At 32.9% G+C, this 25376-nt stretch overlaps 4 protein-coding genes across 6 annotated transcripts; 2 read left to right on the top strand and 2 right to left on the bottom strand.

The window, feature by feature from the left end:
• Positions 1-5138: 5138 nt before the first annotated feature.
• LOC130441593 (casein kinase I-like) lies at positions 5139-14213 on the bottom strand. Of its 3 annotated transcripts, XM_056775336.1 has the most exons (3): positions 13914-14187; positions 13806-13842; positions 5139-8559 (listed from the first exon to the last, which is right to left on the bottom strand). In XM_056775336.1, exon 3 carries the CDS (start codon positions 8347-8349, stop codon positions 7036-7038), a length of 1314 nt encoding a protein of 437 aa, XP_056631314.1. In that variant the 5' UTR covers positions 8350-8559; positions 13806-13842; positions 13914-14187; the 3' UTR covers positions 5139-7035. The 3 variants fall into 3 exon arrangements, with proteins under 3 accessions (XP_056631314.1, XP_056631315.1, XP_056631316.1); XM_056775337.1 differs by lacking the exon at positions 13806-13842 and having other exon boundaries at positions 13914-14213; XM_056775338.1 differs by lacking the exons at positions 13806-13842; positions 13914-14187 and adding an exon at positions 13367-13471.
• A 284-nt stretch (positions 14214-14497) lies between these two features.
• On the top strand, positions 14498-20459 carry LOC130441378 (trafficking protein particle complex subunit 12). Its single transcript, XM_056775032.1, has 5 exons — positions 14498-15089; positions 15146-15484; positions 15538-15872; positions 15962-16193; positions 17376-20459. The coding sequence occupies exons 1-5, from the start codon at positions 14601-14603 to the stop codon at positions 17619-17621; spliced, it is 1641 nt and encodes a 546-aa protein (XP_056631010.1). The 5' UTR covers positions 14498-14600; the 3' UTR covers positions 17622-20459.
• On the bottom strand, positions 20216-23145 carry LOC130441379 (SAP30-binding protein). The gene is made up of 2 exons (XM_056775033.1): positions 22479-23145; positions 20216-20801 (listed from the first exon to the last, which is right to left on the bottom strand). Exons 1-2 carry the CDS (start codon positions 22984-22986, stop codon positions 20476-20478), a joined length of 834 nt encoding a protein of 277 aa, XP_056631011.1. The 5' UTR covers positions 22987-23145; the 3' UTR covers positions 20216-20475.
• Positions 23146-23645: 500 nt separating this feature from the next.
• Positions 23646-24555, top strand: LOC130441499 (protein aveugle). The gene is made up of 2 exons (XM_056775212.1): positions 23646-24005; positions 24146-24555. Exons 1-2 carry the CDS (start codon positions 23955-23957, stop codon positions 24458-24460), a joined length of 366 nt encoding a protein of 121 aa, XP_056631190.1. The 5' UTR covers positions 23646-23954; the 3' UTR covers positions 24461-24555.
• Positions 24556-25376: the final 821 nt, after the last annotated feature.

Here is a 25376-nt window from a genome sequence, read left to right as displayed (position 1 = left end):
TTTTTTAAAATTTTTTGTTAGAATCAGGAAGTACGACTATTGGAGCAGCAGATCCGCCCTGAAAAATCGGTTCTCTCGGTTTCTAGAGGGGTACAAATAGAAAATTCGACATTATTAGATTGTATAAATTCAAATGTAACTACTCCTCGATTTAATCAAAGGGTTGCCATTCTACCAGAAGTATACGTAATCGGAGAGCACGTTTTTTTATTATTTTTTTCACTTTTTTCAAGGGGTGCAAATGAGTTATTAGTATTAATCTGATAGTACAAATGAAAACAAAGATAGCCATGTGCGATGTTTTTTATAAAATCAATAATTATTTCAACTCGATTAGTTTCCAAACACTCAGAGCATGATAGGGTTAATCAGATGAAACTTTCCGTAAAGTCCTTTTAACAGCAATATCAAATTTACAAAAGATAAATCGCCCTGTGGCTAAAAATTTAGAAAGTTTTCGTTTATGGTTCCTAGAGGAGAGAATTTCCAAAATCATGGTACCAAGGGCGAATTTTTTACAGTCTAGGGTAAAACTGGAGATTAAATTTTTCGCTGGGACGCATAGTTTTCTCGCAACATAGGAAAATAAATGGGAAAACAGCGATTTTTGCTGTAAAATATCAATATCTCCGCCCGCCCCCCATTTTCGAGACTGCGGTAACTAGAATTAGGTTTCAGACGTTCTAAATACATCGGAATTGACTGGTCTCGTTGCTGTTGGGAAAATTTCTCTGAAACAGCGATTTTTCGTCTAATTTGAATGGACTGATACGCTAACTTGGAAGGAAAAGGAAATTGGGAGGAGCTGGCAAGGGAATTTAATGATTAAAATAACAAAAACGGTCTTGTTTTCGTTAGAACTACAAATAATTAAAAAAATTTTTCTCGACAATTTCTTCATCATCATCGTCGAGTTTATCGAATATAAAATCTTCAATCATTTTACCAAAATTCTTTATAATATTGTGAAAATGTGAACAATTTGAAAAAGTTAATTCGGATCCTGTTAAACTGAAGTTTAAACTACCCCCAGACCGAAGTTTGTCGGTAAACGGTATTTGTAGCTTAAACTGACGTTTAAATGTCCACTATAAAATGATTATTAAAGCAAAAGAAAGTAACAAAATTAGTAAAAAAAATGATAAATCAAAGACTTGTATATAAATATGTATTTATTTTTTAAATAATAAAAAAAAAACATTTTTGCAAACATCCAGATGCAGATCACAAACTTTTATCTCTTGAATGAATTTGTAAATCTATTGGGTTTTAAACATTTCTTTCATACGGTAGGTAATTTTTGATAAAAGACTATTTACAACGACATATCAAAACAGTAGTCGAAAAAAAAACCTGTAAACTAAGATTATAACAAAATTAACAAAAACGTGAATAATTAATAAATTTATTAATACATCAGTCGAAGAAACACGCAATCAACCATAAAAAGATAAAAATTATTTAAATAACTTCCAGGATTTGATACTAAGTCACCGTATGGTCAGTTCATATACAGGATGTTGCATATTTTAAAACCAAATTTTTCAAGTGAGAAAAACTTTAAAAGATCACATTTAAAAGAAGAGTTTGTACCTATATTTAGGTATACACTATCGGTGAAAAGCTTTTGCCCACCATAATCCAGCTTTCCCCATACACACACCTTATTCTCCGATGGATTTTTGCTTCATTATAACCTCCAGCTTGTACAAAACGATTCACACTTGGCGGGAGCATCAATAATGGCGTTGCTGTAGCACAACGCCGACTGGCGCCTGAATGTCAACAACGGCGGAGTGTGTAGTGCGAGAGTTTCGCAGTCCCCTACAGCGCATGCCCGCGGAGCTATCGGAGGTTGAAAAAAAAACGGCTCTCGTATTTTATCAATGAGTACGATAAGTTAAAACTTGCAAGTACCAACTGATTTACTTAGTATACTTTAATTGTGAATTATTTCTCGATGTTTATGATTGTTGTTTAGTCCTAGTTACTAGGCTTTGTACTAGAAAACGTTCAGGGAGGTCCTGAAAACCACAACCGCTGAAGAGAAACTTTGTATTGATCAGTATACATGATAGACCTCAGAGATAACTTAATCCGGGGATCTGCCTTTGAGCACTTGAAAAGGAAATTGTAGTTGCAATGGATAAAGTCTTTTAAGACAGAATCAAAAGATTGCAGTAGGCTAAAAAATATAAAAACTGGACGTATAAAGAGTGGAAAAGAGGTTTATGGAATGATGAATCAAACTTTAACGTTTTAGGGTCTAATAGAAGGAAAATTTAGTACGTTAGGTAGAGCCTGATCGTCAGAAATTTTTTCTTTCAGCATGACAAGGATCCCAAGCGTTCCTCGAAATTATTGAAGGAGTATTTGAAAGAATTGAAGAAGAAGATTGTATTGAAAATAATAATTTGTCCGTCAAAGTTGCCCGATTGAATTTTTGTATGAGAAATTGGACAGGGAAGTCAAAAAGTAAAGTACGATATTCATTTCACATCTTTGGAATATTCTGAAAAACGAATAGACGACGATTATTTATCGAACAAGGGGTTATATCGATGAATCAAAAATGTGTAACAATTAAAGACTGTTATTTTATTATATCTATATATCTTTTTTGAAAAATAAATATCAAAATCGATGTTTGTATTTGTTGTTGTGTCACTCAAACTATATGCTGAGCAAAAACTTTTGACCGGTAGTGTAGCAGAAAGTAAAACTGAAACTTGTTAGATGGAGAAAAGAATTAAAAATTGTAAATATTTACGTATTTGTAAAATGAAAAATTCGTTTAACTTTTTTGAAAAATTGCCCATATTATTACTTTCGAAAAATTGAAATCTCACTAAGGGCCGAGGGTTCTTTGGTTTCTGCTTTGGCAATATCTAGATTTCAACATTAATCATGTATACTAGGGTGCTTTTTTAAGCTTTTTATTTTCAGTCCCAGCGTGAAAATTTGTTACAAGTACCCAAAAAAAGTTCCCTAAAAGTTTAGGCCCTTAATATCAATAGTAAGTTCTTGACTGAGGAGTATAAATTTTTTCCTGATTTTTTTTTCAATTTCTATAGCTTACAGGCATTTCAAAGCGACTTTTTTTCAATATTTAATTCTCTACAAAAGGGTCCAACTTGACTTGATTATTCCATGAAATCCGCGTTTTTTCGCTTTTATCTCGTGAATGACAGAAGCTATAAAAAAAATATTGATTGGTGCCTAAGACTGAGATTGTTCCCCACATTTTTTTTGTAGCTCTCGTCGTACACGATTTTAAAGCGAAAAAACGCGCTTTTCGTGGAAAAATCAAGTTTTCAAGCCTATATTGTGTCAGAGGAAATCTCGGTCGAAGGTTCAAACTTTCAGGAATTTTGTTTTTGGTTATTTTCAACAAAATTTCACGATGGGACAGAAAAAAAAGCTCCCCAATGTATACAAACTGATAAAAGATCAACACTAACCGGCGTTGGGATGTGTACCTACAACTTTTCATCCATATCCTGACTAAGTGAGTAATTATCCGGATATTTTGAAATAAATTGATGTTGCATTAGAATAAAATGCTAATAAACATTGTTAGCGATGAATTTAAATATATCTAAGGCGGCTTACACACTTATGCATCTCGCACATCGTGACTAGCATTTTTCTTGCTACTAGCATGCAGATCGCACGCTAACCATAAGCAGCCTTGACGCTCTCGGAAAGTAACTTTTTAGATATTGTAATTGGCTGTAGGGTGTATCCAATAATAAGCACCATGCAGTTCGTGTGCTAGTCTCATGCAGCGCCACTACGAACAGAGCGGTCGATGCTTTGGCGCTGCACTCAGCGTGCATCTTTAATTGGCGTAAGTCACGTGGCCATACCCAGACAGCCTTGACGCTCTCGGAAAGTAACTTTTTAGATATTGTAATTGGCTGTAGGGTGTATCCAATATTCGCGCTGAATATTTAATTTTAAGTAACAACTCGACAGACAGACGTGGTTCATGGACACCGATTTTGCTTGCGGACGCTCAGAACTTCAATTTATCGGTACTAATTTCTTTGGAGAAGTGCAAGATTGTGGAAGCAGCTACCAAGAGCACGTCATTCCCGATTACTCCAACAGATAGAAGTTCAAGATGAATCTCCACGCAGCAAACACCACTCGAACTACTCGAGTGTAATAGCGTTTACCATCTTGTACGTTTTGAAATATTCCAATGAACTGAGCGTCAAAAAATTTTTAATTCTCTCATTTTACCATTAGCACCATGCATCTCGCATAGTACTACTGGCTTCAAAAATGCTAGTCGTACCGTGCGTAATCCGTATCAGAAAATCAGAAAATAATATTTTAGAGTGTTATTCGATGATTACATGATCCAAAAAATTCCTTTTAGTATGTTTTAAACATACATTTACATATACTGAGATATTTATTAAATTATTTACGTTTTTGTCACTATTTACCTTACTCACAAAATGCATTAATCTAATAGAAATAGCGCGATACAGTGATATGGAGAAATCAAAAACAGAAGTGCGAAAACATAAGAAACAAAAAAAAAAACAATCAATTTAGTAATTTTTATCTCAACTCACAACGGGGATATTTCAGGTAAACGAAAAGGTAGTCCGAGTACATAATACAATTCGTGACGAGTATTACCTGGAATTTAGTACCTAACCCACTTTGTAAGTTGAAAAATCCAAGAAATTTCAAATCCTTTAGTCTAGGTTAGGTTACCTAACCTAAATTCATAATTTTATAAATAATCTTTAAAAACTGATCGAGGCGTATATTTTTGATTGGACAATGATTCATCTAATAAAATTTGGACGGCACTTTTAAATACCACCCAAAATACTTTTTTCAGTTGTTCACTATACAGGGCGTTTACAATGAACATTATAATCCATTGATCTTTCGTCTTTCACCTAATAAACTTTCAACAACGTACATAATTTAACGTCACGAGTTGTCTAATCTTCATGACAACCACGATCACGAGTTGGCACATTGTAACAGAAGTTGAAACGAAAATTACGAGTTGGCGCACGTTCATTTGTATTAACTACATGACAACGATCGTATCTGCTCTATTTGAGTTGAAAGAATCCTCAAAATGGAACAACAATAGACCCAAAAGATTATTTTCTTCTATCTCTGTCACAGACTGAAATTTTGAAGTTTTTACTTCAATGGACCTCTGAGGTTTTTCTTAAATCAATTAGTATACGTTGTCAGGGTGTCTCAAGACGATCCAACTATTTCAAGAGTGAATGGGAAGCAGACGCGTTGGGGGTAGTTTACTAGCGCGATCACGCCGTACACTAATACACTTATTCGAGTTCGACGGTTCAACATTGCGGAAAATGCAACATGCAACAATTTTAGCTTGGATCTAGACGTCCAGTAATACTGGAAACACTATTGAGGAAATTTATCACTGCCGTCCAAGAAATGCGAGACCGCCCGGAAACATTCAGTCAGTAGCAGATTCTGCAGCCTCGATTCACCGTCAGAAAGCGTGGGATTATCCGACAATTCACCTCATAATCTGATTTACACCTAAACGTCTATAAAATTGAGATTGTGCAAGCTCTGCATGAAAATGATTAAGTTATAAGATTGAAATTTGTGAATGCAATGTTTAACGTGTTCTTCAGTGATGAGGCACATTTTCATTTGGATCGATGAGTAAATCCTAACCAAAATAGTAGTTTTTAGTAAGAAAAGAATCCACAGACTTTACAAAAACACCCGTTGTATAGCCCAAAAGTCCTGGGCCTTACTTGTATGAAGATAGAAATTACTGTAACTTCTGCAACTGCAACAAATTAATCTTTAAAACCGGCTGACATGGTTCCAACAGGATGGGGCCACATTGCACGCCACTAACATTAGCTGCATTGCACGAAATGTTCCCAGAAAAGATGATTTCACGAAGAGGTGATATTAAATGGCCACCTCGGAGGTCTGACTCGACCCCACCCGATTTTTTATTGTGGAGTTATCTTAAGAGCGTGGTCTACGAGAATAAACCACGAAATTTGACAGATTTAAGATTCCTCGACCGCTTTTTTAAAAAGTTGTACGTAAACGTTTTGAGGAGTGCCGTCATTTAAACAATGTCGTGTTTAAAAAGTAAAATTTTGTTTCTTTTTCTCTTTTAATCCATGCCAATAAATACATGATGTATTTTTTGTTTAATTAAAGTAATTGGTAAGTTTTCAGCCAATTTACTATTATTTATCATCTGAATTCAGCTTTTTTAAATTATTATTCACCTGTATTGACATGTAAACATCTGTTTGAACAAAAACTGAATCAATTCAATTGATATTGACCTAGAAAATTACGTTTTACCATCTGTATCCTGTAGGATGCCAATTCGGCTAATGGTTTGAACATTACTTATGATTCTTTCCACTTTCCAAGCCAAAGGCGGACTCTGGAGATGAGGGAGAATGAAGAAAATTTGGAGAGTGAAGATGTATTACTTCAGGCAGCGAGAAAAGTTTTAGATATATACGTTAAGGAACGTTTTGATGCAGAGGATGCATCACAAGCTCCAGAAGTGTCAAAGGATGAGACAATGATCGACCAGTCGATTGTTGTTTCCATTACTTTTGCCGCCAGCCTTAAACCAGCTTATTTGGCAAGATACATCTTGCATATCTCATCAAAAAATGAACCCAATTAGTTTATTTAGACCTTAAGGAACAATTTAAAAAAAAATTTTGTTTAATCAATAAATTAGATCGTTGCCAAATTAAGGGTTAAGCGTTGATATGGAAAATTATAAAAATAATACTAAATAGATCGTTTTTTTTAATGTTGGCGCGAGTAAGGCCCCCAAACAAAACCTCACGGAGATATGATAGGACTTAATCTTAAGTTTAATCAGGACTATTCTTATCTACTATAAATATTTTAATTAACAATTTGACGTTGGTCGTTCATACGAGAATCTCAGTTCAACGTAGCGTTGCTACGCCTAGACGACAATAGTACTAGCTGCTGATCTGTTTCACTGTACTGTAGTCATTTGGATCGAACGACTTTTTTCTTCTTCCGTTTGAAGAATCCACAACATTTTGTTTCGTCTACGGTTTCGACTTCGTGCGCTTGCGTGATGGGTGCGTTGCTGTGACCTGCAGTAGGATCATCAGTGTTCAATTCTCCGTTGGTGGAGCTCACAACCTGGACCGATCCGTGACAGTCTACCGGTGCTAGTTTCGTTAAATTGCTTTGTTTCGAAGTTTCCGGCCAACCAGTTTTATTTGTCTTGTGTTGAACTTGCCTATCTCTGTTAGGCGACACGACCACTTTTTGATTATTACTATTATTACTTTGGAGTGTACCTATCGGGGTGCTCATTATTTTCCCCGACCAATCGAATTCTCCATCGTCGACGTAACCTTTTTTATTAAATAAAGAAACGAATAGTTCCCTCAGATATTCATAATCGGGAGTTTCGAAAAAGTCTAATTTCCTCACGTAATCCAGATATATTCTCATTTCTTCGGGATGGCCTTCGCACAGGAGAAAAATCGGAGTGGCACGTTTCGTATCTCCTATTTTTTGATACCTTTCTTTCAAAGTGTCCGCTTTTAAACCTTGCCAAGGTAGGGAGCCTCTTAAAAAGTACATAAACATATGTCCCAACGCTTCAAGATCGTCTCGTCTCGATTGCTCTTTACCTAAATGAGTATTTATCGACATGTATCTAGCGGTACCTGTTAGAGACTTGTGCTCTCTGTATGGTATGTGTTTATTCGTTTCGTGTTCGATATATTCCTTGGCTAAACCAAAATCTATGATGTGGATGATTTTTTCTTTTTTAGTACTACTTCTTCCGATAAGGAAGTTTTCCGGTTTTATATCTCTATAAATAAGATGTCTAGAATGAACGTATTCTATACGATGGAGCAACTGAATTGCGATCATGAGCACAGTCTTTAAAGAAAACTTTCGATCACACATGTCAAACAAGTCTTCCAAACTAGGTCCGAGTAGTTCCATAACTAGAGCGTTATATTTACCGCAAGGTCCGAAATAATAAACATCTGGTATACCTTCGTGTATACCTAATAGTTTATAAAATCTATATTCTAAATGAAGTTGCGGCGCTTTCGACTTCATCGGTTCCATTTTAATGGCGACATGTTCGTTATTATATAAATTTTTACCTAACCTCAATTCACCAAAATTACCACAGCCGATCTTCTTACCGACTCGATAATTGGGTCCGACCATCAAAACTCCCGAGCTGGAATTTACGTTAATATTATGGCGGTTCACTTGCGCGTCCGTGTGACGTTTGGAATTTTTCTGTTTGTGATCTCCTTTATCCATTTTGAGACCGTCGTTAATTGTTAATTTAATGAGACCATTTAATTAAATACGCGTGTAAGTATAACGTGAATTCTTTTGAGAAGCTCCCAATCACATTTTAAATTATCACAGATATATTAATGTTGGTTTTTCATATAGATCTGGAAAACCACTGGGAAAACCATTACATATAAGTCGCAACTAGCAGCAAAACGATGCGAGGCCGGATAGCTGGAAATAAAAAAAAAATATAACTTACTATTGTAAATATCACGCCACATCAAATATACAGAATGAGATTTATGTATGGAACGCCTCAATTAAATCGAAAACGGCCTTTTTCCTTTTATATTTTGTACTTTTAGAAATCCTTGAGAAATACTAATTATTTTTCATGTAAAATTTCGGAGAAAAAAAAAATACAAGTATCTTGGTTCAGTCATAAACGCTCAAATAGATCCAGGCGAAGATCAGAATTGATATAGCATTTGTTAAGGATTCATGGAATGTTACGGGTAGTCAGTACTGCTATACGGAGTGGAAACTTGGACCTTGAAAGCTCAAATGAGATGTGGCTCTATAGACGCATGCTGAAGATACCCTGGACTGACATAAACACCAAGACGCATTTGCTCTATAGTACAGTACTCTATCACACTTCGAGAAAATATTTATAGGGGTTGCGTCCTCGACGTAACAAAATCTGCACCCTCTGCTTACTCTAGAGTCCATTGAGGCGATACATTTTCCTGTAGAACGTTCCAATAGTTGATTTTTTTCTCATCCACCTCTTTTTCTAATGTCTCTTAGTTGATTTAACAGAAGGCTTCTGGTCCAACGAAGGGTTTATCCAAACTTATTTTAGCAATTTTGGCCAGTACTGCTGTATGGAGTGGAAACTTGGAACTTGAAAGCTCAGATGAAATTAAGAGATGTGGCTCTATAGACGCATCTATCTGGACTAACAGAATCCCCAACGTGTTACCTCAAGAAATTGGCCGCCTCGTTCGTGCGATTTAACGGCTCTAGAATTTTTTCTTTGGAGCTACGTCAAGTCATTGGTCTATGCTAATAAACCGACGACGTTGGAAGAGCTTAAAGCCAACATTGAACGCGAAATAACAGCCGTTTCATCCTTAATGTGTGGCCGAGTCATGGAAAATTCAGTTTAACGAATCAACCACTGCAAACGTGCCCGCGGTAGCCATATGCAATGTTACCTCGGCGAGTTTCCCAATTTTCCAACAAACATCTGTTTTACGACCGCCAAAGAGGCATTAGAAGTATGAAATGTCACGCCATCTTGCTGAAACCATGTAGTAGGATTATAGGCTTCAAATTGGAAAGAAAAAATCCCTTAGCATGGATTTTGAAAGATGATATGGGCGCTCAAACGATTACTTTCGGCGAATGCAGGCTTTTGATGTTTTGCACGTGGGTTCTCTGCAGCCCAGTAACGGCAATTATGTCTATTGAAATGCCCATTTAAGTGAAAATGGGCTTCGTCGGAGAACAGAATATTCCAACAAAATCTCGTCTTAATACAGACTGCACGTTGCGCTCCGGTAAAGTGATTCTTCGCGACTAAATTTCCGGGAACCGAGCTACTCATCTCCACCACCCGCGCAGCTCCCTCTGGTAACGGTCAAACGCAAGAAAGTACCACCATAATACCGGCAGTATTTGCGAGGTAATTGAGACGTTCCATACATAAAACTCACTCTGAATACATAAAAATCGATAGAATTTCAATTCAAACAATAACAAAAAATAAAAGTTTATCTAGTCCGGTAACTTTCATCGAAGACGCGGCTGCGGAAGAACAAAGTGCACGAAAGAGATTATCGATTCATTATCAACACATCGCTGAGAAATCTGGCCCTCGCCCAATCTTTTATTAGTCAATTTCTGTAGCATTTACACTGCAAAGGTTTGACAAAATCTTAATTTGGTTAGCAATGACAACATTATGCTTTCAAATTCTAATTCTAACAGCAGCAATTCTAATATGGATCACCCTTCGACCACTAAAGGTAAACTCAGTCTCTGAAGACGATAACTTTGTTATCGAAACGCTCGGTCAGACAGTGCAATTGTTCAGAGAAACGCGAGGAGTGGCTGTAAGTAGCTGGACAGTCAGGAGAAGTCTTAAGGCAGCTAGTTACGTGGGGAGGAAAATTTTCAAATGTCAAAATGGCAATTTTTTATAGGACACATTTGAAATATAAGGAATTTCTTTTATTAGTCAATTTCTGTAGCATTTACACTGCAAAGGTTTGACAAAATCTTAATTTGGTTAGCAATAACAACATTATGCTTTCAAATTCTAATTCTAACAGCAGCAATTCTAATATGGATCACCCTTCGACCTCTAAAGGTAAACTCAGTCTCTGAAGACGATAACTTGGTTATCGAAACGCTCGGTCAGACAGTGCAATTGTTCAGAGAAACGCGAGGAGTGGCTGTAAGTAGCTGGACAGTCAGGAGAAGTCTTAAGGCAGCTAGTTATGTGAGGAGGAAAATTTTCAAATGTCAAAATGGCAAATTTTTCATAAGACATATTTGTCTTTCCATATATTTCCGTTATTAGTCAATTTCTGTAGCATTTACACTTAAGGTAAACTCAGTCTCTGAAGACGATAACTTGATTATCGAAACGCACATCAAACAGAGTAATCGTGTAGTGTAAACATTGTGTTCAGTATGAAAATCACCAACGGTTCCAGAAATTCCAACTATTTGAATAAAATGAACTTTTCTAAGGAGATTTCTGATTGTGAGGTGGCAATAATGAAATAAAATGAGATAAACATCTAGTGTGAGATTATTAAGCCACATGGATTTTAGATATTTGATAAACATTTAATGAATTAGAGATATAGTAAATAAATAATCTTAATCTTATCTATAAGTTAAAATCACACATTAGTTATCAATATCAAGACATTGTAATTTTAACTGAATGTTACTTTCATAATTGAAATTTTGTCGATTATGAAATAAAACACTTGATATTAGATAAAGGAAAGTTGCAAACAAAAGAATTTCAACAACATTAATTTATCCAAGTAAATATGAATCCTCAAAAATCAAAATATTTTAGGTTTGTATAACTTATTATCCAATATACAGAATGTTTCAAAAAAAGGTGATCCCATCACTATGATAGGTAGAAAACTGAAAAAAAAATTTCGTAACCCCATCCATATTCAAGATAAAGGGCGTCGAAAAAAAAAATTATACACATTATTCACGATTTTGCAGCAACTACTGGCAACACTGTATTGAAATTTAATACGAATATATTTTGGAAGCTAATACATCTAATGAATTTGTTTTTATGTCTGACTTCCTACCAAGTAGTATTGAACACAACTTTTTCAATATTAGATTTCTTAACCAAAATGTAAAGTCAACTTTAACATCATTTAATTTTAACACCAAAAAGATACTCTTGGTAAAACTTGATACTGTGTACCATTTTTGGAATATTTTAATTTGAAAATTATGAAGTAATAACCAATACTGGTATAAAGTATTGATAAAATTATTCATTATTATTAATTAGTCAGCAAGATACATTTGAAAAAGTGAGACTGAAGGCTTTCATTTCTTGTAAAGTTTAGACAGCAACTTTCGTTAACAAATTAATAGGTTATCACATTCTACCTGGAAATTTAAATAGTGATATGTACCTGGATGTACCAACGACAGTCACTACGGTATGGAAAGCATTTAATTTCTTATATTTTTGACCTAAAATTTCTCAAAGTTACTTAAAATTATTTTCTCCCTATATTGGCATTGTATACAAACCAAAAGAAGAATGAATGGAATTTGTATTTATCTATAACTGAAGCAACATTATGGCAGTATGAAATTTTATAACCAATAAAAAGTGAGAAAACTACTTTACTGAAAAATTTAGATTGATATTGTCATCTTCATAGTAAGTTTTGTTTTACAAATTTCAGATAATGAGCTAAGATGTCATTTCTTTAAAAAAATCTACATATATCGTAATTCTTGCTAAATGAACATTTCAGAGTGGTTACAACTTAAATTTGTTTTGTTGAATCTACGACTAGGTTAATTTTACATTAAATATTTACCCAACAATCAAAGACATCATGACCATATGCTTGTAGTTCAATATTACTTGGGTCTAAAAGGACAAATTTATGAAGCTAATAGTTTATGTAAATAGTGGTTAACTATCTAAAATTATTCAAATTATAAATCACTACATTCAAAATTGTTTCATTCCCTGTCCAAAATGTATGTACAGTAGAGCGTCGATAATCAGAACTGGTTTTTATTTTGAATAAACTGATCCCTCACAGATTTGTATCTGGTTGATAAGTATTTCTTCAAAGTTCATAGTTACATGCCGGTCAAGGAACTGTTGAGCACTTAGGCCTTCCGTCGTGCCCCACTTGACTTTACCAAATGCCAATGCCCTTTGACAGACCAATCAGACACTTTGACTTGGTCATTAGGCAAGCTGTGAGGTTTGCCCAAGTGATTAAACAGCAGTTGTTTGAATGCAGGGTACTCACAGATTTTGTTCCTCCTGCATGCACCAACTGCATTCCAGATCGTCCGAGATTCCCATGGCGTGGAGGTGGCGCCTTAGATGGCAGTGTCTGGTTAGAAGTTCAGTCACTAGTCAGATTTTGCGCCTATTTAGTTGGAGCAGTTGTTTGATGTGAAACACACAAGTTGTTGTTTTATATCATCCTTTTCCTTTTTATATAAAAAAAAATAAATAATAACTTCCATTATCCCAACCCCCTCTGACAACATTAGTTCACATAATCAATGTTCTACTGTACTTACACTTTTTATAAAATCCTGATACAAAAATAAAAAAAGGCATAAAATCAAAAACATTTAGATGCATTAATATCAAAAGGTCTAAGAAATAAGAAATTTATAATTTATATATATATATATATATATATATATATATATATATATATATATATATAATAAATAATATACATATACTGGTCTGAATTGGTTATTAACCACTAACCTAATATTATTTTGATATCACTAATGAATATTCAACATTTTGTTTTGTACAACACTTTCTATATAAAAATACCGTTTCAAAAGTTTATTTACATTTCATGCCATGCAATTCTGTTTCAATAGTTATCTATAAGAAACGTTTATATAAATTTAAAAAAATTATTTTATGAGCAAGATTAAAAGATAATGAACAATCAGCAACCCACTGTAAAAACATTCATGTGATTAAATGAATATCTGAGAAATGAAAATAAATGATAATTTGATTGCATTAATAATTGTTTAAAATTTGATCTTATTGATATCCAGATAAGAGTATGTACTTATAGTTGCCCCTATGTTGCATAATTTATACCTACTAATATCTACTACCTTCAATTTTTACTTGTTGCTTTTTTTGATTTAAAATATACGGGAAAATGGGAAAAAATTATACTTACCTTTCAACCTAAGCAAAATAGCAGTATTGACAGTTTCCTAAAAAGGTAATATTAAGAAACTTTGATACTGCATCTAATCTATAATTTTTAAGATAAAATTATTCTTACCTATCAAATTCATAGAAATTCTCAGTATCCTTATTCTTAAAATAAAAATTGACATTCATACAACAGGAGGATGTAGAAGTATTCCAATGATAAATTATTAAATCGTTCTATCTACTAGTAAAACTGAGTTGACTATCACTAGGACCAAACTTAATATTTAAACACGGATAAATCTTGAAATATTTTTGCACTGTTCACTTTGTTTTGTAGTTCTAAAAACTCAAATATATGACACCACCTTCCCTTCTTAACCTATAAATTTGATATGATATATGTCAAAAAATGACACAAGACAAACTTGCAAAATCTTGTCTAATACCAAGGATGTTACTCATAACTTTGGCATGTACACTTAGAACATAAAGTAGTCTATTCTATGTTTTAAGGTCAGCATCCACAATGAACTAACTTAAAAGTAAAGATGAAATTTTGACAGTTTGATGGTCAACAAAACATTAGAAATTTTGCTTTAAAACAAAAATTTTGTTATATTTGATATATTAATATTATTCTCCAAAAATAACATACACAGAATATTCTCACTTTACACAAGTAACGTATTATTTTAAATACTGACAAGTGACAGTTGTCAAAAGTGTCCTTCGAAGCGTTGACCACAAAACATGTTCTATGGTATTAAATTGAATATCAATTGTTGAGAGGAATGTTATTATCAAACATTAATTTATGATATTTAAAAAAATGTCTCAAGATACTGTTCCCTCACTAAGTCAATACTTCGGTGCAACTGGAAACAAAGAGGACCAAATCGATTTTTCCCAGGATCTCATTGAAGCCAAGAGTCAAATTAGTACTCATTCAAATGTGGAAGACAATAAGAAAAGTAATAAAATTGAACCAGAAGTTTGTAGGATATTTTCAGAAACGCCTTCGCAATCAAAGGATCCAACTGAAGCTTTTTTTGATTTAATTGGTAGTAGTAATCATATTACTCATAATAAAGTTATTTCAGATTTAGGCCTACCTTCTACTGAAGAAACTTACAGTAGCTCACGACTTGTGGTAGGTAATGAAACTGATAGAAGACGGGATGCTTGGATACCTTCAGAAAATACTAGACAATGTTTAATAGCAGCAGCTACTGCTTCACCTGGAACATATTTTCCTCAAAGAGAAACGCTTACTATGCCTGGGGTTCTTCTTGAGGAAGAATTAGTAAGTTGGCAATCGAAACAATAAACTAATATAGCAATTATTGAAATTGATTATAGGAAGATGCTGTAGGTCAGGCTGTCTCAATGTGTCTTGGAGAAGCAGAGGCTGCACAAAGAAGAGTTTTAAGTGCTAATGATGTAACTCAAGATGAAAGAGGTTTAAGAGAGTTAGTACAAGCAGGGGCATACAGAGCTGCAATTAATTTGACTTCGAGGCTTTTGACTATATATGGACAAGGTCGGGGCAGAGCAGGACAACCCAGTAAGCATTCTCCCCATTCTTTGCAGCTGTGGTTTACAAGAATTGCATTATTGGTTAAAACTAAGGCTTTTAATATTGCTAGTGCTGAAGCTGAGCCCTTTGGAAATGTAGATAAGCCAGATATGTATTTTCAAGTGAGATTGTAATTCAAATATTTTATGTTATTTTATTTATTTGGTTTTTGTAGTTTTATCCTGAAATGTATGGTGGAAGACTAGGTTCGATGGCTTCTTTTTCTTTTCGTTTGCTACTTGCAGAATTGCCTATGCATTGCGGAAAAGCTAAAGAATCAATAACAAGGTTATTCAAAGTTTTGGCAACAGTTAGGCAAATCATTTCCAACTTGAAACGTGGTCATTGTGAAGATGGAAATCCAATGGAGCTAACAGATAGTGATAAAAGGGATTCTCTGAGGCTGTGGAACGGCAGGGAGGTCAGAGTAATGCACTCAATTATAAATAGTTCTCTAGCAGTTAAAGAATATGAACTTGCAATGGATTTATTGGGTCAACTTTGTGAAAGGTATACATTTTAATAAATGCTGCTTGAAGTTTGCTTGATTTATGAATAGAGCATAGAAGACACATAATAGTAACTTTAATTCTTTATAGAGATGGAGCTCCTAGACCTGCTTTACTTTCTGCATTGGGTAGATTACATTTACAAATGGGTAACATACCTGGTGCAGAAGTATGTTTCAAAGAAGCTGCTGAAATAAAAGGTGGGCATAAAGGCGTTAGGGAATTGGTCGATAAAGGTCTACTTTCTATAGCACAAAGTGCTTTTGATGAGGCATATTTATGTTTTCAAGAAGCAAGTGTTCTAGAACCATCTAATGTTATGGTAAGCATTTGGATTTTGGAAAAACCCATGTTTATGGCAAAAAAATACTTGTGAGGATTTTTTCCAGAAAAAACGAGTTTTTATATAGTTTTGTGTTAAGAAAAACCTATAGCACATAACTAGTTTCAAAGCAGATGAGTCACCTCTCCCACAGTCAGATTATTAAAAAATTTGAAAAATGTATTCAGCACTGTTGTAAATGCAAAACAAGTGATTCACCATATTTGATCCATCCTATATGGATAGAATATCACCCCCAAAAATAATGTTTTGACAGAGATTTTATCATAAGCCCACTTTGAATTAAGGGAAATTTAACAAAATCAAATATTTCTTACCGCATTATCACTTTCTCTTTTGAGTATATTTCACCTCTTCTGATGAAGCTGTATATCTCGCAATTTACAAATTATATATGATAGAGCAATTGGATTTTTTACAAAATTATCCTGTATCTTTACAAGGACATTTAAATTAAAACAAATTCATGAACATAGTAATACTTTTCAAATTTTGAAAAATAGTTGTTTTGATTTGAGTTTGTTTTACAAATATAATTTAATCAAAATTGAGGTTTTATTTATTCCTTAATATACAATTTGAATTAATAGGGTTCATTTCATGGTGAAATAAATAAATATTTAACTTTTATAATTTTTATGTTTTCATTTTCTGTATTTTTAATGAAATTGTGGCATAAATCATTCGCAACAGGAAATGTTTAAATTGCATGTAGGGTTTATTAAAAACAAATTTTTCATAGACAATTTAACAAATTGAAAATTTCCATTTTTGTGGATGCATTGTACATCTGTCTTGTTTTGCTACTGATCGATTTTTATGCTAATAGAATTGCAGGAAGATAGTCGAGGAGTTGAGTAGAAGGATGATCAAAGAGTGGAATAAATACCCAGTAGAACAGTTAAATTTTTTATGATTTACCACAGGGTTCTATTAAAATTTTACTGATAGTTTATAAAAATTTCATACTACATTCCTGGGTTTTTTAAACTTTTTTTTCCAATATTATATATCTTGAATAATACAGTAATTTCAAATTAATAAACCAAAATATTATTTTATGGGGATTTCATAAATATTTAGTAGGTTAGAAACCAACAAAAGCAAAAGTATCATCACACGTTTTATATAATTGTGTAATTTCTGTTTTTATTTTTCCAGATTTTAAATAATATGGGTGTTTGTCTATTATATGGGGGACATTTAAAAGAAGCTATTCAGGCTTTGGAAACGGCAATAGCTTCCAACCCAGTCCATGCCTTAAATGAATCGTTATTATTGAATTTATGTACTTTATATGATATGGAATCATCGAAAGGAAGAATGAAGAAATTCGCGCTCTTAAGACAGATATCTAGGTACCAAGCGGACGCCCCGACAATGATTTTGGAAAAACTCTATGGCTGAATTGAAACCTTAGTATTAGTTTATGGTTTTTCATTTCTGTGATTATTTTTGAAATAATGGCATTCACGCAGTGATACAGTCCTTGTTAAAATACTTTATTTGTGTTAAGTTTTTAAATATTTATAATCCAAACATCACCCAACAGTAACTTATTGTACATGTTTAATATGTTATATGTCCACTAAACATTTCGTCCTTGTTTATTTGTTTTTATTTTGTTCTCAGAAATATTTTGTGGCTCAAGACACTGTCAGGGCTGATTCAAATATATACATCTCTATTAAGCCGGAACAAAATTGTTTTAAGTCACAACTTCATCATGGCTGTGTGTTCTGTGATTAGGTTACATACAAGTCTTCTCTAAAATTCAAAACTCTCAGATCTTAATCTAAATACATTTGCTTTACTTTTGAATTATTACCTGAATCAAAATCTGTCCCGTAGAAGACTTGATATCTATAAGTATCCCCACAAAAAAAATTACAATGTAAAATGTACCGAAAACAATGTTAAGTATTTTGACATAATATCGTGGGCTTAGTACAACAACTGGTATCTAGAAAAATAATTTTCTTGGAAATCTTGGTGAGAAAAAAATCAGTACAGTAATTTTTATGTTAATAAGAATTTCTTCCCGACGTTTTTATGATTTTGAAGTCAAAATAAGAAAACTAGTCACCCCCAGAACCAGACTCTTCAAGTTTTTGGTCACGTGAGTTTTATTTTTGGTATTTTCTTTATGAGGAATATTCTAATAATATGGTTGCTTTTCCAAACTTATTGCTGGAGGGACAGATGTAAAAAGAGAATTTAAATCGTTTGATGTTGGCAATGATTTCACATACACTTTTTTTTCGATCAGTCTAAAATTGCTGTTGTTCCAATATTTTTGTAAATCTCATCCACTTTATATTAAGCCTTTTGACTTACCTCATTGTCATTAGTGTCAGAAGTCCTTTTCATTAAAATATTATTTTTTAGCAATTTGGAAAATGCTAAGAATTCTTATTTTGCCTTTCAGTATCTGAATAAATTGAGACCAGTCATGTGGAATCATAATTTTGTTTTTTGGATTGTTCACAATTCTTGCTTAATCAATGTTACATTCCAAAGGGGTGTGTCCAGGAAGCAGAAATTTCTGGTTTTCTGAATAGCATAAAAAACATTATTAATATTTCGGTTGTATCAGAAGATGTGAACGATATAGGACAAACTTTTAATTTTTTTAAATACACAGGAAACAATTTGATTAGAACCTTGATGCTGTATGAAACAGTTTTAAGTATCAGTGGAAATACTTCAGTCCCTAAGGATTGTATTGTATACAGATAAACCATGTTTTATTTTGGTTAATGTTTTTGATTCTGAAATAAAACAACATATCTTGTTTTGCCAGCTGTTTTCTGGTACTACAGCTCAGGAATTGGTCTTGTATGGACATCAAATATTACTATTACCGCAAATTCCCTTGTCGAGTGTTGAGGTTGGGGGCAATATGTCCTGGCATAATCACGTGGCCCGCTTTAGCAAAGGTAGCATCACAAATTTTGGAGCTCTCTTCAAGATCAAAAAGCTATATAATCCGCAACAGCTTCAAATCCTTTCATGGCTCAGATTCGTCTATCTTTGGAATATTACTTGCACATTTGGAGCTCAGATCCTAAGCATACGCTGAGGATGCTCAACTCAATACAGACGTGAGCGATCCAGAATTGTTCAGAAACTCGGGACAACGTTTCGTTAGAGCATAGAAGAAAGGTTATTTTGCTTAAAGTTTTTGATGTCACACTAAAATAAAAATCATGGTGGAACACTAATTTTTCTTTCTGATTTGAAAATTCGGGCCGTTTTTCTTTAACTGCTTCATCCAGTTTCATTAATTGTTGACAGTAAACATCAGAATTTATCGTTTGGTTCCTAGGAAGCAGCTCAAAAAGCACAATATCACTAAACTGACAGCATGAGCTTTATTTGTTGTTTTTCAGCTTTCGATGTAGTTTGTGTTGGTTCCTGGTGTTTGCTCCATGATCATTTTCGAACTATGTTACTGTACAGGACCCATTTTTCATCATCAGTGATGATTCTTTTTAAGAAAGGATTGTTTTCATTTCGTTTAAGGTGCATATTGCATTTGTTGATTTTTTGTGCTAAACGAATTTCTTTCAATTCGTGAGGCATCCAAATATCAAACTTCTTAACTTGCCCAAAACATTTAAGTGTTTTTCAATTGTTGTGTGCCTCTTCGCAAACCCCTTGAACAGTTATATGACGATCCTCTTCAATTATGACTTTAATTTGGTCATCATCAACTTCAGTAGGTCGGCCAGAACGTTGCTCATCTTTGAGGGAAAAATCTCCAGAATGGAATTTTTGATACCAATTCTGACACTTGCGTTTTGTTAAGCAATCTACACCATAAACTTCACGTATTTCTTTGTGAACCTCATTTCCTTTATGGAAATAAACTCCATTTAAAATTAACCCACAACTAATAAAAACCACGCACTACTTGCTTCTAAAGCAAAGCTCTCTATCAGTAAAAAGCGAAAGTACTAGTCTCCAACCTTGCACTGGACTTGAAAACATAATTATAGTTCACCAGAAGAAAAAATTTATTATCTATAGGTAACTATTACAATTAAGAATAATCCATTTTTATTAAATATTCAAACACATTCTAGCTTTTCATTTTCTCACCCCAAATGATTGTTTGTTTCTTGTATTGTTAATTTGCATATCTCGTATATACTTTTCAGTTTCTTCTTCATTACATACTAAACTAAATATATACATATTGGACAGACAGGTAGCTTACAATAAATAAAATTTTCCCAGTCATTATAAAGACATGTTTTCATGGTCTTGGTTTTTTAGGTAATGAACCAAAAGCTGAAATGACAGTTCCTTTTGTACCAGTTGATGATGTTGTTAATGTAGGTTGAACTAAACCAGCTGGTTTAATTGATTGAGGAGCTGCATTCCCTCCTCCAGGTTGATCCCATTTACTTTTCCTCTTTTTATCTTCTTCGGACTTTTTAGAACCTGAGACAAACTCAACTTTCCCTTTTTTATCTTTTTCACGTTTATCCATTTCTGCCTTTTGAACTTTTGCCAATTCTTCATAATAAGATTCTTTACTCCATTTTAATGGATCATACATAGATGGTGGATAGTTTGTTCCTATAAAAAAATAAAATCAACTAGCAAACAGTAATTTTCTTATCATGTAACTGGCAGCAAAACAGTGGCAGATTTAGATTTGTCTCATCTACTGACCTCTGGTATTCAATCCTTGGTTCACAATTATTTATATTACATTTTTTAATGATAAACATTGAACTCTATTATTCGAGAACTAAAATTCTTGAAAATTTTCTTGTTAAAAAATATTATTTTAAACAAAGAAAATTGCAATCTTATACTACTTTCAAAGTAAGGTATAAGGTATGACATAAAACTATTGAACACTTATATAATATGTGATAATGAATAATGTTGATATTTATTTTTTATTACACTCCCAGTTTAACAATAATCAAATTAAAATTATCTGTTAATATTTAAATTGAATTACAAAAAATTAAAATACATTTGGTAGGCCTCTGAATCCACAAAATCATTAATTATACCATCATATGGAATCTCGTTCATTATGTGCTATGCATAAAAAAGCTGAACCGTTCAACATTTTTTGATTAAAAGTTATTCGTAAATAGTGCTCCACTAATTTTAAGCAAAAATAGCTTCTTTTAAATGGACAATTGTCATTGGTGTACACAAAGCAATACAAATTGCTATTATAAAAGTTAGAATAAATGTTTTTTAAATTTCCTTCATGCAAGGAGAAACAATAATTTTTATTGATCTAGAACTTTGTACCATCAAAATTCTTTCAGATGAAAGGCAGCTTTGAATGCTGTTTCTAAATCATCTCGATACACTTTTTCTAGGAAACTATGTTTTTCTGTTGGTATTGATAGTAACAACTCACTAAATTTTGTAAGAAATGAAAATTTCTCTCTAAATCCATTATAGTATTTTTATTGTTTTGCTAATTCAGATATAAATCTATTTATGGTAACATCAAATGCGTTAATTCTGAAAGTAACCACCTGTAGATATTACAATGTCCAATCTTTTTCTTTTTTGTAGGCTTTTTTACATTTCACTAGTACATTCTCCAGATACAATTAACTCCAACAAGATCTTAAAATTCTCTCTTTAGCTATAAAAATTTACAGAGAGATTCATAAAGATTAGCAACAATGATCAAATATTATTAAAATTCATCTTCTACTTGTAAACAATGATATAGTTTTATAAATTAAAATAAAAAATGTTTTAACAAAATTTGCCACCACTGCATCCAGAAGTTAGCAAGTCACCACTAAATTTATGGAAAATCAGAAACATCTAAATTTGAAAAAAGCAATTTATATGTAGAGTGAAAAGGAAGAAACTAGTATTCAAAACGCATTTTTTACAATAAGGTCTCTAGAATACACAGTGCATGGAGTCGTTACTGAAGATAAAGGATATCTTAATATTCGGTAATCAGTAGAGGTTTAGTACAGATAAGCCCCGATAATCAAATATCTACTGTAATTATTCATTTCTGGTTTACCGAACTTAAACCTTGAATGAGCAAACAGTTTTATTCAACACCTTAGTATTATAGCACAGTAGTACAAAAATGATATCAGCAACTTTTGTTTACCAATAATTTCCATCATTGTCATGGATTGCTCCCTTCTTAGTGTTCTGTATACTATTATACTATAATCTCACTAATATTGATAATTGCTGTATAAAATATTTTCAACAAATCTGCATTTAATACTTGCTTCTTTTACTCACCCAATTCATTCAAATCACAAAACTGTATTAGTTTCTCATAAATGCTGGGATTTCTAAAATCTTTCCTCTTCTGAATTACTGCATTCATATCCATTTGTTGTGTTAGCATTTTTTCATACAATTTTGTAATTTTATCTTGTAACTCTGTAGAACAGTGACCTGGAGGCTCTGGAGGTATCATGCCCTCTTCATCTATCAAATTCTCATCCCCATTGTTACTCGTATCCTTCATTATAATAACTTCGTGTGGTAAATATTCAGATTCTCCTTCATCATCAGAAACAACAGTATCATCTATATACGACACCAATTTAGCAACTTTTGTAGTTATTTTAATAGGTGCCGGACTAGTTGGTTGGGAAGATGTATAAGAACGATTTTCTTCAGGAGAATGTGGAGATCCCATAACAACGTCTTGGTCATTAACATTTTCATAGTTTTCATCACGACCATCTTCTTCACCTTCTGAATCGGTATATGTTGCCGTTAACGTTGCTAATGCTGTCATGTTGATACGTAATCTTAAGCAAGTAACAAAATACGAATTTCAATTAATATGTAACTCACCAATATATAAAATAGTAAACTTTGGCAATAATGTATAAAATGGAAATTACATACAACAATGAGGTTAGTGTGCTGACATGTAGCGAAATATGGCCTCTTGCTGATAATTTTCGTATAGTTGAGCCACTTAATGGAAACTAAAAAAAACTCAATTTCTTATTATATTTTATCAGAAGTATATATACTTGGACAAAATATGATGTTCAAATTAACATTTATTTTTATAATGAAGTACAAATGATATGTTGAAAATAAATAGGTCTTGACAAAATGATTGTACAACATCTTTCTCTTCATCCTCTTTGGATTTATGCCCCTATAGCGGAAAGCAAGACCCATCCCAAGTTTTTTATAACTGCTCCTTGATTAACTTTAATATACTACGAATAAAGCTTACGGTCCATTATCAGTGCAAGTCATACTGTTTAAATTTGCAAGCATTGAAAACATAAAAGTTATATTCTTCACCAAAACATCATATTATAATTCTAGAACTTGGTCAGTGTTAGCAAGTACACAGTGTAAATGAATAGATAGGAAGTTTGATAGTAATTGGAAAACAGGCTGAATTCTCCTAACAACTGAGGCCTACCCAACCTTAAGAAGAAGAAGAAGAAAAAGGTTAAAGGTGTTTAAATTTCCACGCAGTAAAAGCAAAAAAATTATATAAAAATTTTCAAGTGATTCACCAAAACATCATAATTCTAGAACTTGGTCAGTATCAGTATTAGTATAGGAAGTAGGATAGTCATCAAAAAACAGGCCGAGTAGCCCTGACGATTAAGGCCTACCCAACCTTAAGAAGAAGAAAAAGGTCAAAGGTCAACCATCACAAAAGGATAAATAATTTGTTTACCGAACCACTTTTTTCTTGTATTTTCTTATTCTTTAATGTATTAAATTATTATTATGGTCGAGGCTAGAACTGAAGAAGTATCAAATACAACAAGTAATACAAAGGTAAATACTTTTGCTTAATAAAATAATTTATAACGGAAAATGTACTTGTTATTATTATTTTTACTTACAGATGTTTTATTTCTATGAAACAATAAAATCACAATTAATTACAGTATTCTATCAATTTTTATTGTTTTGAGGTAAAAGCTACTAACACCAAACCTAAATCAGTATATTCATGGAATGTAGTGGATGTTCAGAAATGGTTAAGAAGACATTGCAGTGATTATTATCACTTATATGTCGACAATTTTAATCAACATGAAATTACAGGTAGATCTCTTTTAAGGATCAATGATAACTCTCTTCTTAGACTCGGTATTACAAATGATGTTCATAGAGAAGCAATTTGGAAACAAATATTGAAACTCCGATTAAAGACTGATATCGTAGAAATTAGAGATATTCAAAGACGAAATATGAATAACATGTACTATGATAATTCTTTAGTTTAATTTCAACAATAGAAAATTTCATTACAGTATTTGATACCATTGTAGATACTTGATGTGGTTTTTTATATGTTATTATTAAATTTTCATTAAAAAAGTATGTGTTTTAATTGTTTATAAATGCGGTTAAAAAAATTAACTTTAAAAATATTTAATAAAAATTATCTGGTCCTCAGTTATACAGATTCACGATTATCTGGACTATCAACTGCGACCAATTAAATAATCAAGGGTTAAATCTCGTCATGGATTTCGTGAATTGGAGATTAGAGGTGAAAAAATTTCTGCTAATGTAGACCCAGCAAAGTCGTTTAAAAATGATATTAAGAAGAAATTGGATAAAAATAATTATGACTTGGATTTTGTTTATAATGCTGATGAAACCGGATTAAACTGGAAATCATTATCCTCAAAATCTTTAGTTTATAGGCGAGAGAATTCAAATCTACTCTGCTTATAGTTTCCCAGAAGAGTCTTTACCCCTGTAAGTTATCCCAATAATTGGTTTTCCCCCCAACTACCTTCTTTTTCAGTACTTTTTCCATTGTTCTGTAGCTGATACCACAGAAGGATTGAGAATCTATTAGATGTAACTAATAACGCAACACGCGTTTTCAATTGTGATGAAAGTGCGTTTTTCCTTCAATTGAAAAATGATAAGGTACTGACAAAAAAGGGTTAAAAAACATCTACAATGCTGGAATCAACGATGATAAGGATAACCTCACATAAATTTATTTGAATTTTTACTGAAAGATCATCATAAAAATGGGGCTAACTGGCATCATTTGCTAAATGAATTTTGCAGTCTGCAGGCTTCCAAAATTAAGTATGGCTCCAAAACAGCAGATAAAACTGGATTAGGAGTATACGGGCCCAGATAGAAGAAGTAAAACCAAAAACTGGAAAAGAAGTTGAG

Source organism: Diorhabda sublineata, chromosome 3 (genome assembly GCF_026230105.1).
Source record: "Diorhabda sublineata isolate icDioSubl1.1 chromosome 3, icDioSubl1.1, whole genome shotgun sequence".
Classification (NCBI taxonomy): Eukaryota; Metazoa; Arthropoda; class Insecta; order Coleoptera; family Chrysomelidae; genus Diorhabda; species Diorhabda sublineata.
The sequence above is the reverse complement of the archived record's forward strand: the minus strand, read 5'-3'. Positions and strand labels throughout refer to the sequence as shown.

Excerpts from the sequence above, each read along its gene's own strand:
- LOC130441593 (XM_056775337.1), bottom strand. The coding sequence starts at position 8,349 with ATGGATAAAGGAGATCACAAACAGAAAAATTCCAAACGTCACACGGAC.
- LOC130441378 (XM_056775032.1), top strand. The coding sequence starts at position 14,601 with ATGATATTTAAAAAAATGTCTCAAGATACTGTTCCCTCACTAAGTCAA. Across the intron at positions 15,090-15,145 it reads TTCTTCTTGAGGAAGAATTA|GAAGATGCTGTAGGTCAGGC; the intron begins GTAAGTTGGCAA and ends AATTGATTATAG. Across the intron at positions 15,873-15,961 it reads TTGGGTCAACTTTGTGAAAG|AGATGGAGCTCCTAGACCTG; the intron begins GTATACATTTTA and ends AATTCTTTATAG.
- LOC130441379 (XM_056775033.1), bottom strand. The coding sequence starts at position 22,986 with ATGACAGCATTAGCAACGTTAACGGCAACATATACCGATTCAGAAGGT. Across the intron at positions 20,802-22,478 it reads TTGTGATTTGAATGAATTGG|GAACAAACTATCCACCATCT; the intron begins GTGAGTAAAAGA and ends ATTTTTTTATAG.
- LOC130441499 (XM_056775212.1), top strand. The coding sequence starts at position 23,955 with ATGGTCGAGGCTAGAACTGAAGAAGTATCAAATACAACAAGTAATACA. Across the intron at positions 24,006-24,145 it reads ATACAACAAGTAATACAAAG|GTAAAAGCTACTAACACCAA; the intron begins GTAAATACTTTT and ends TATTGTTTTGAG.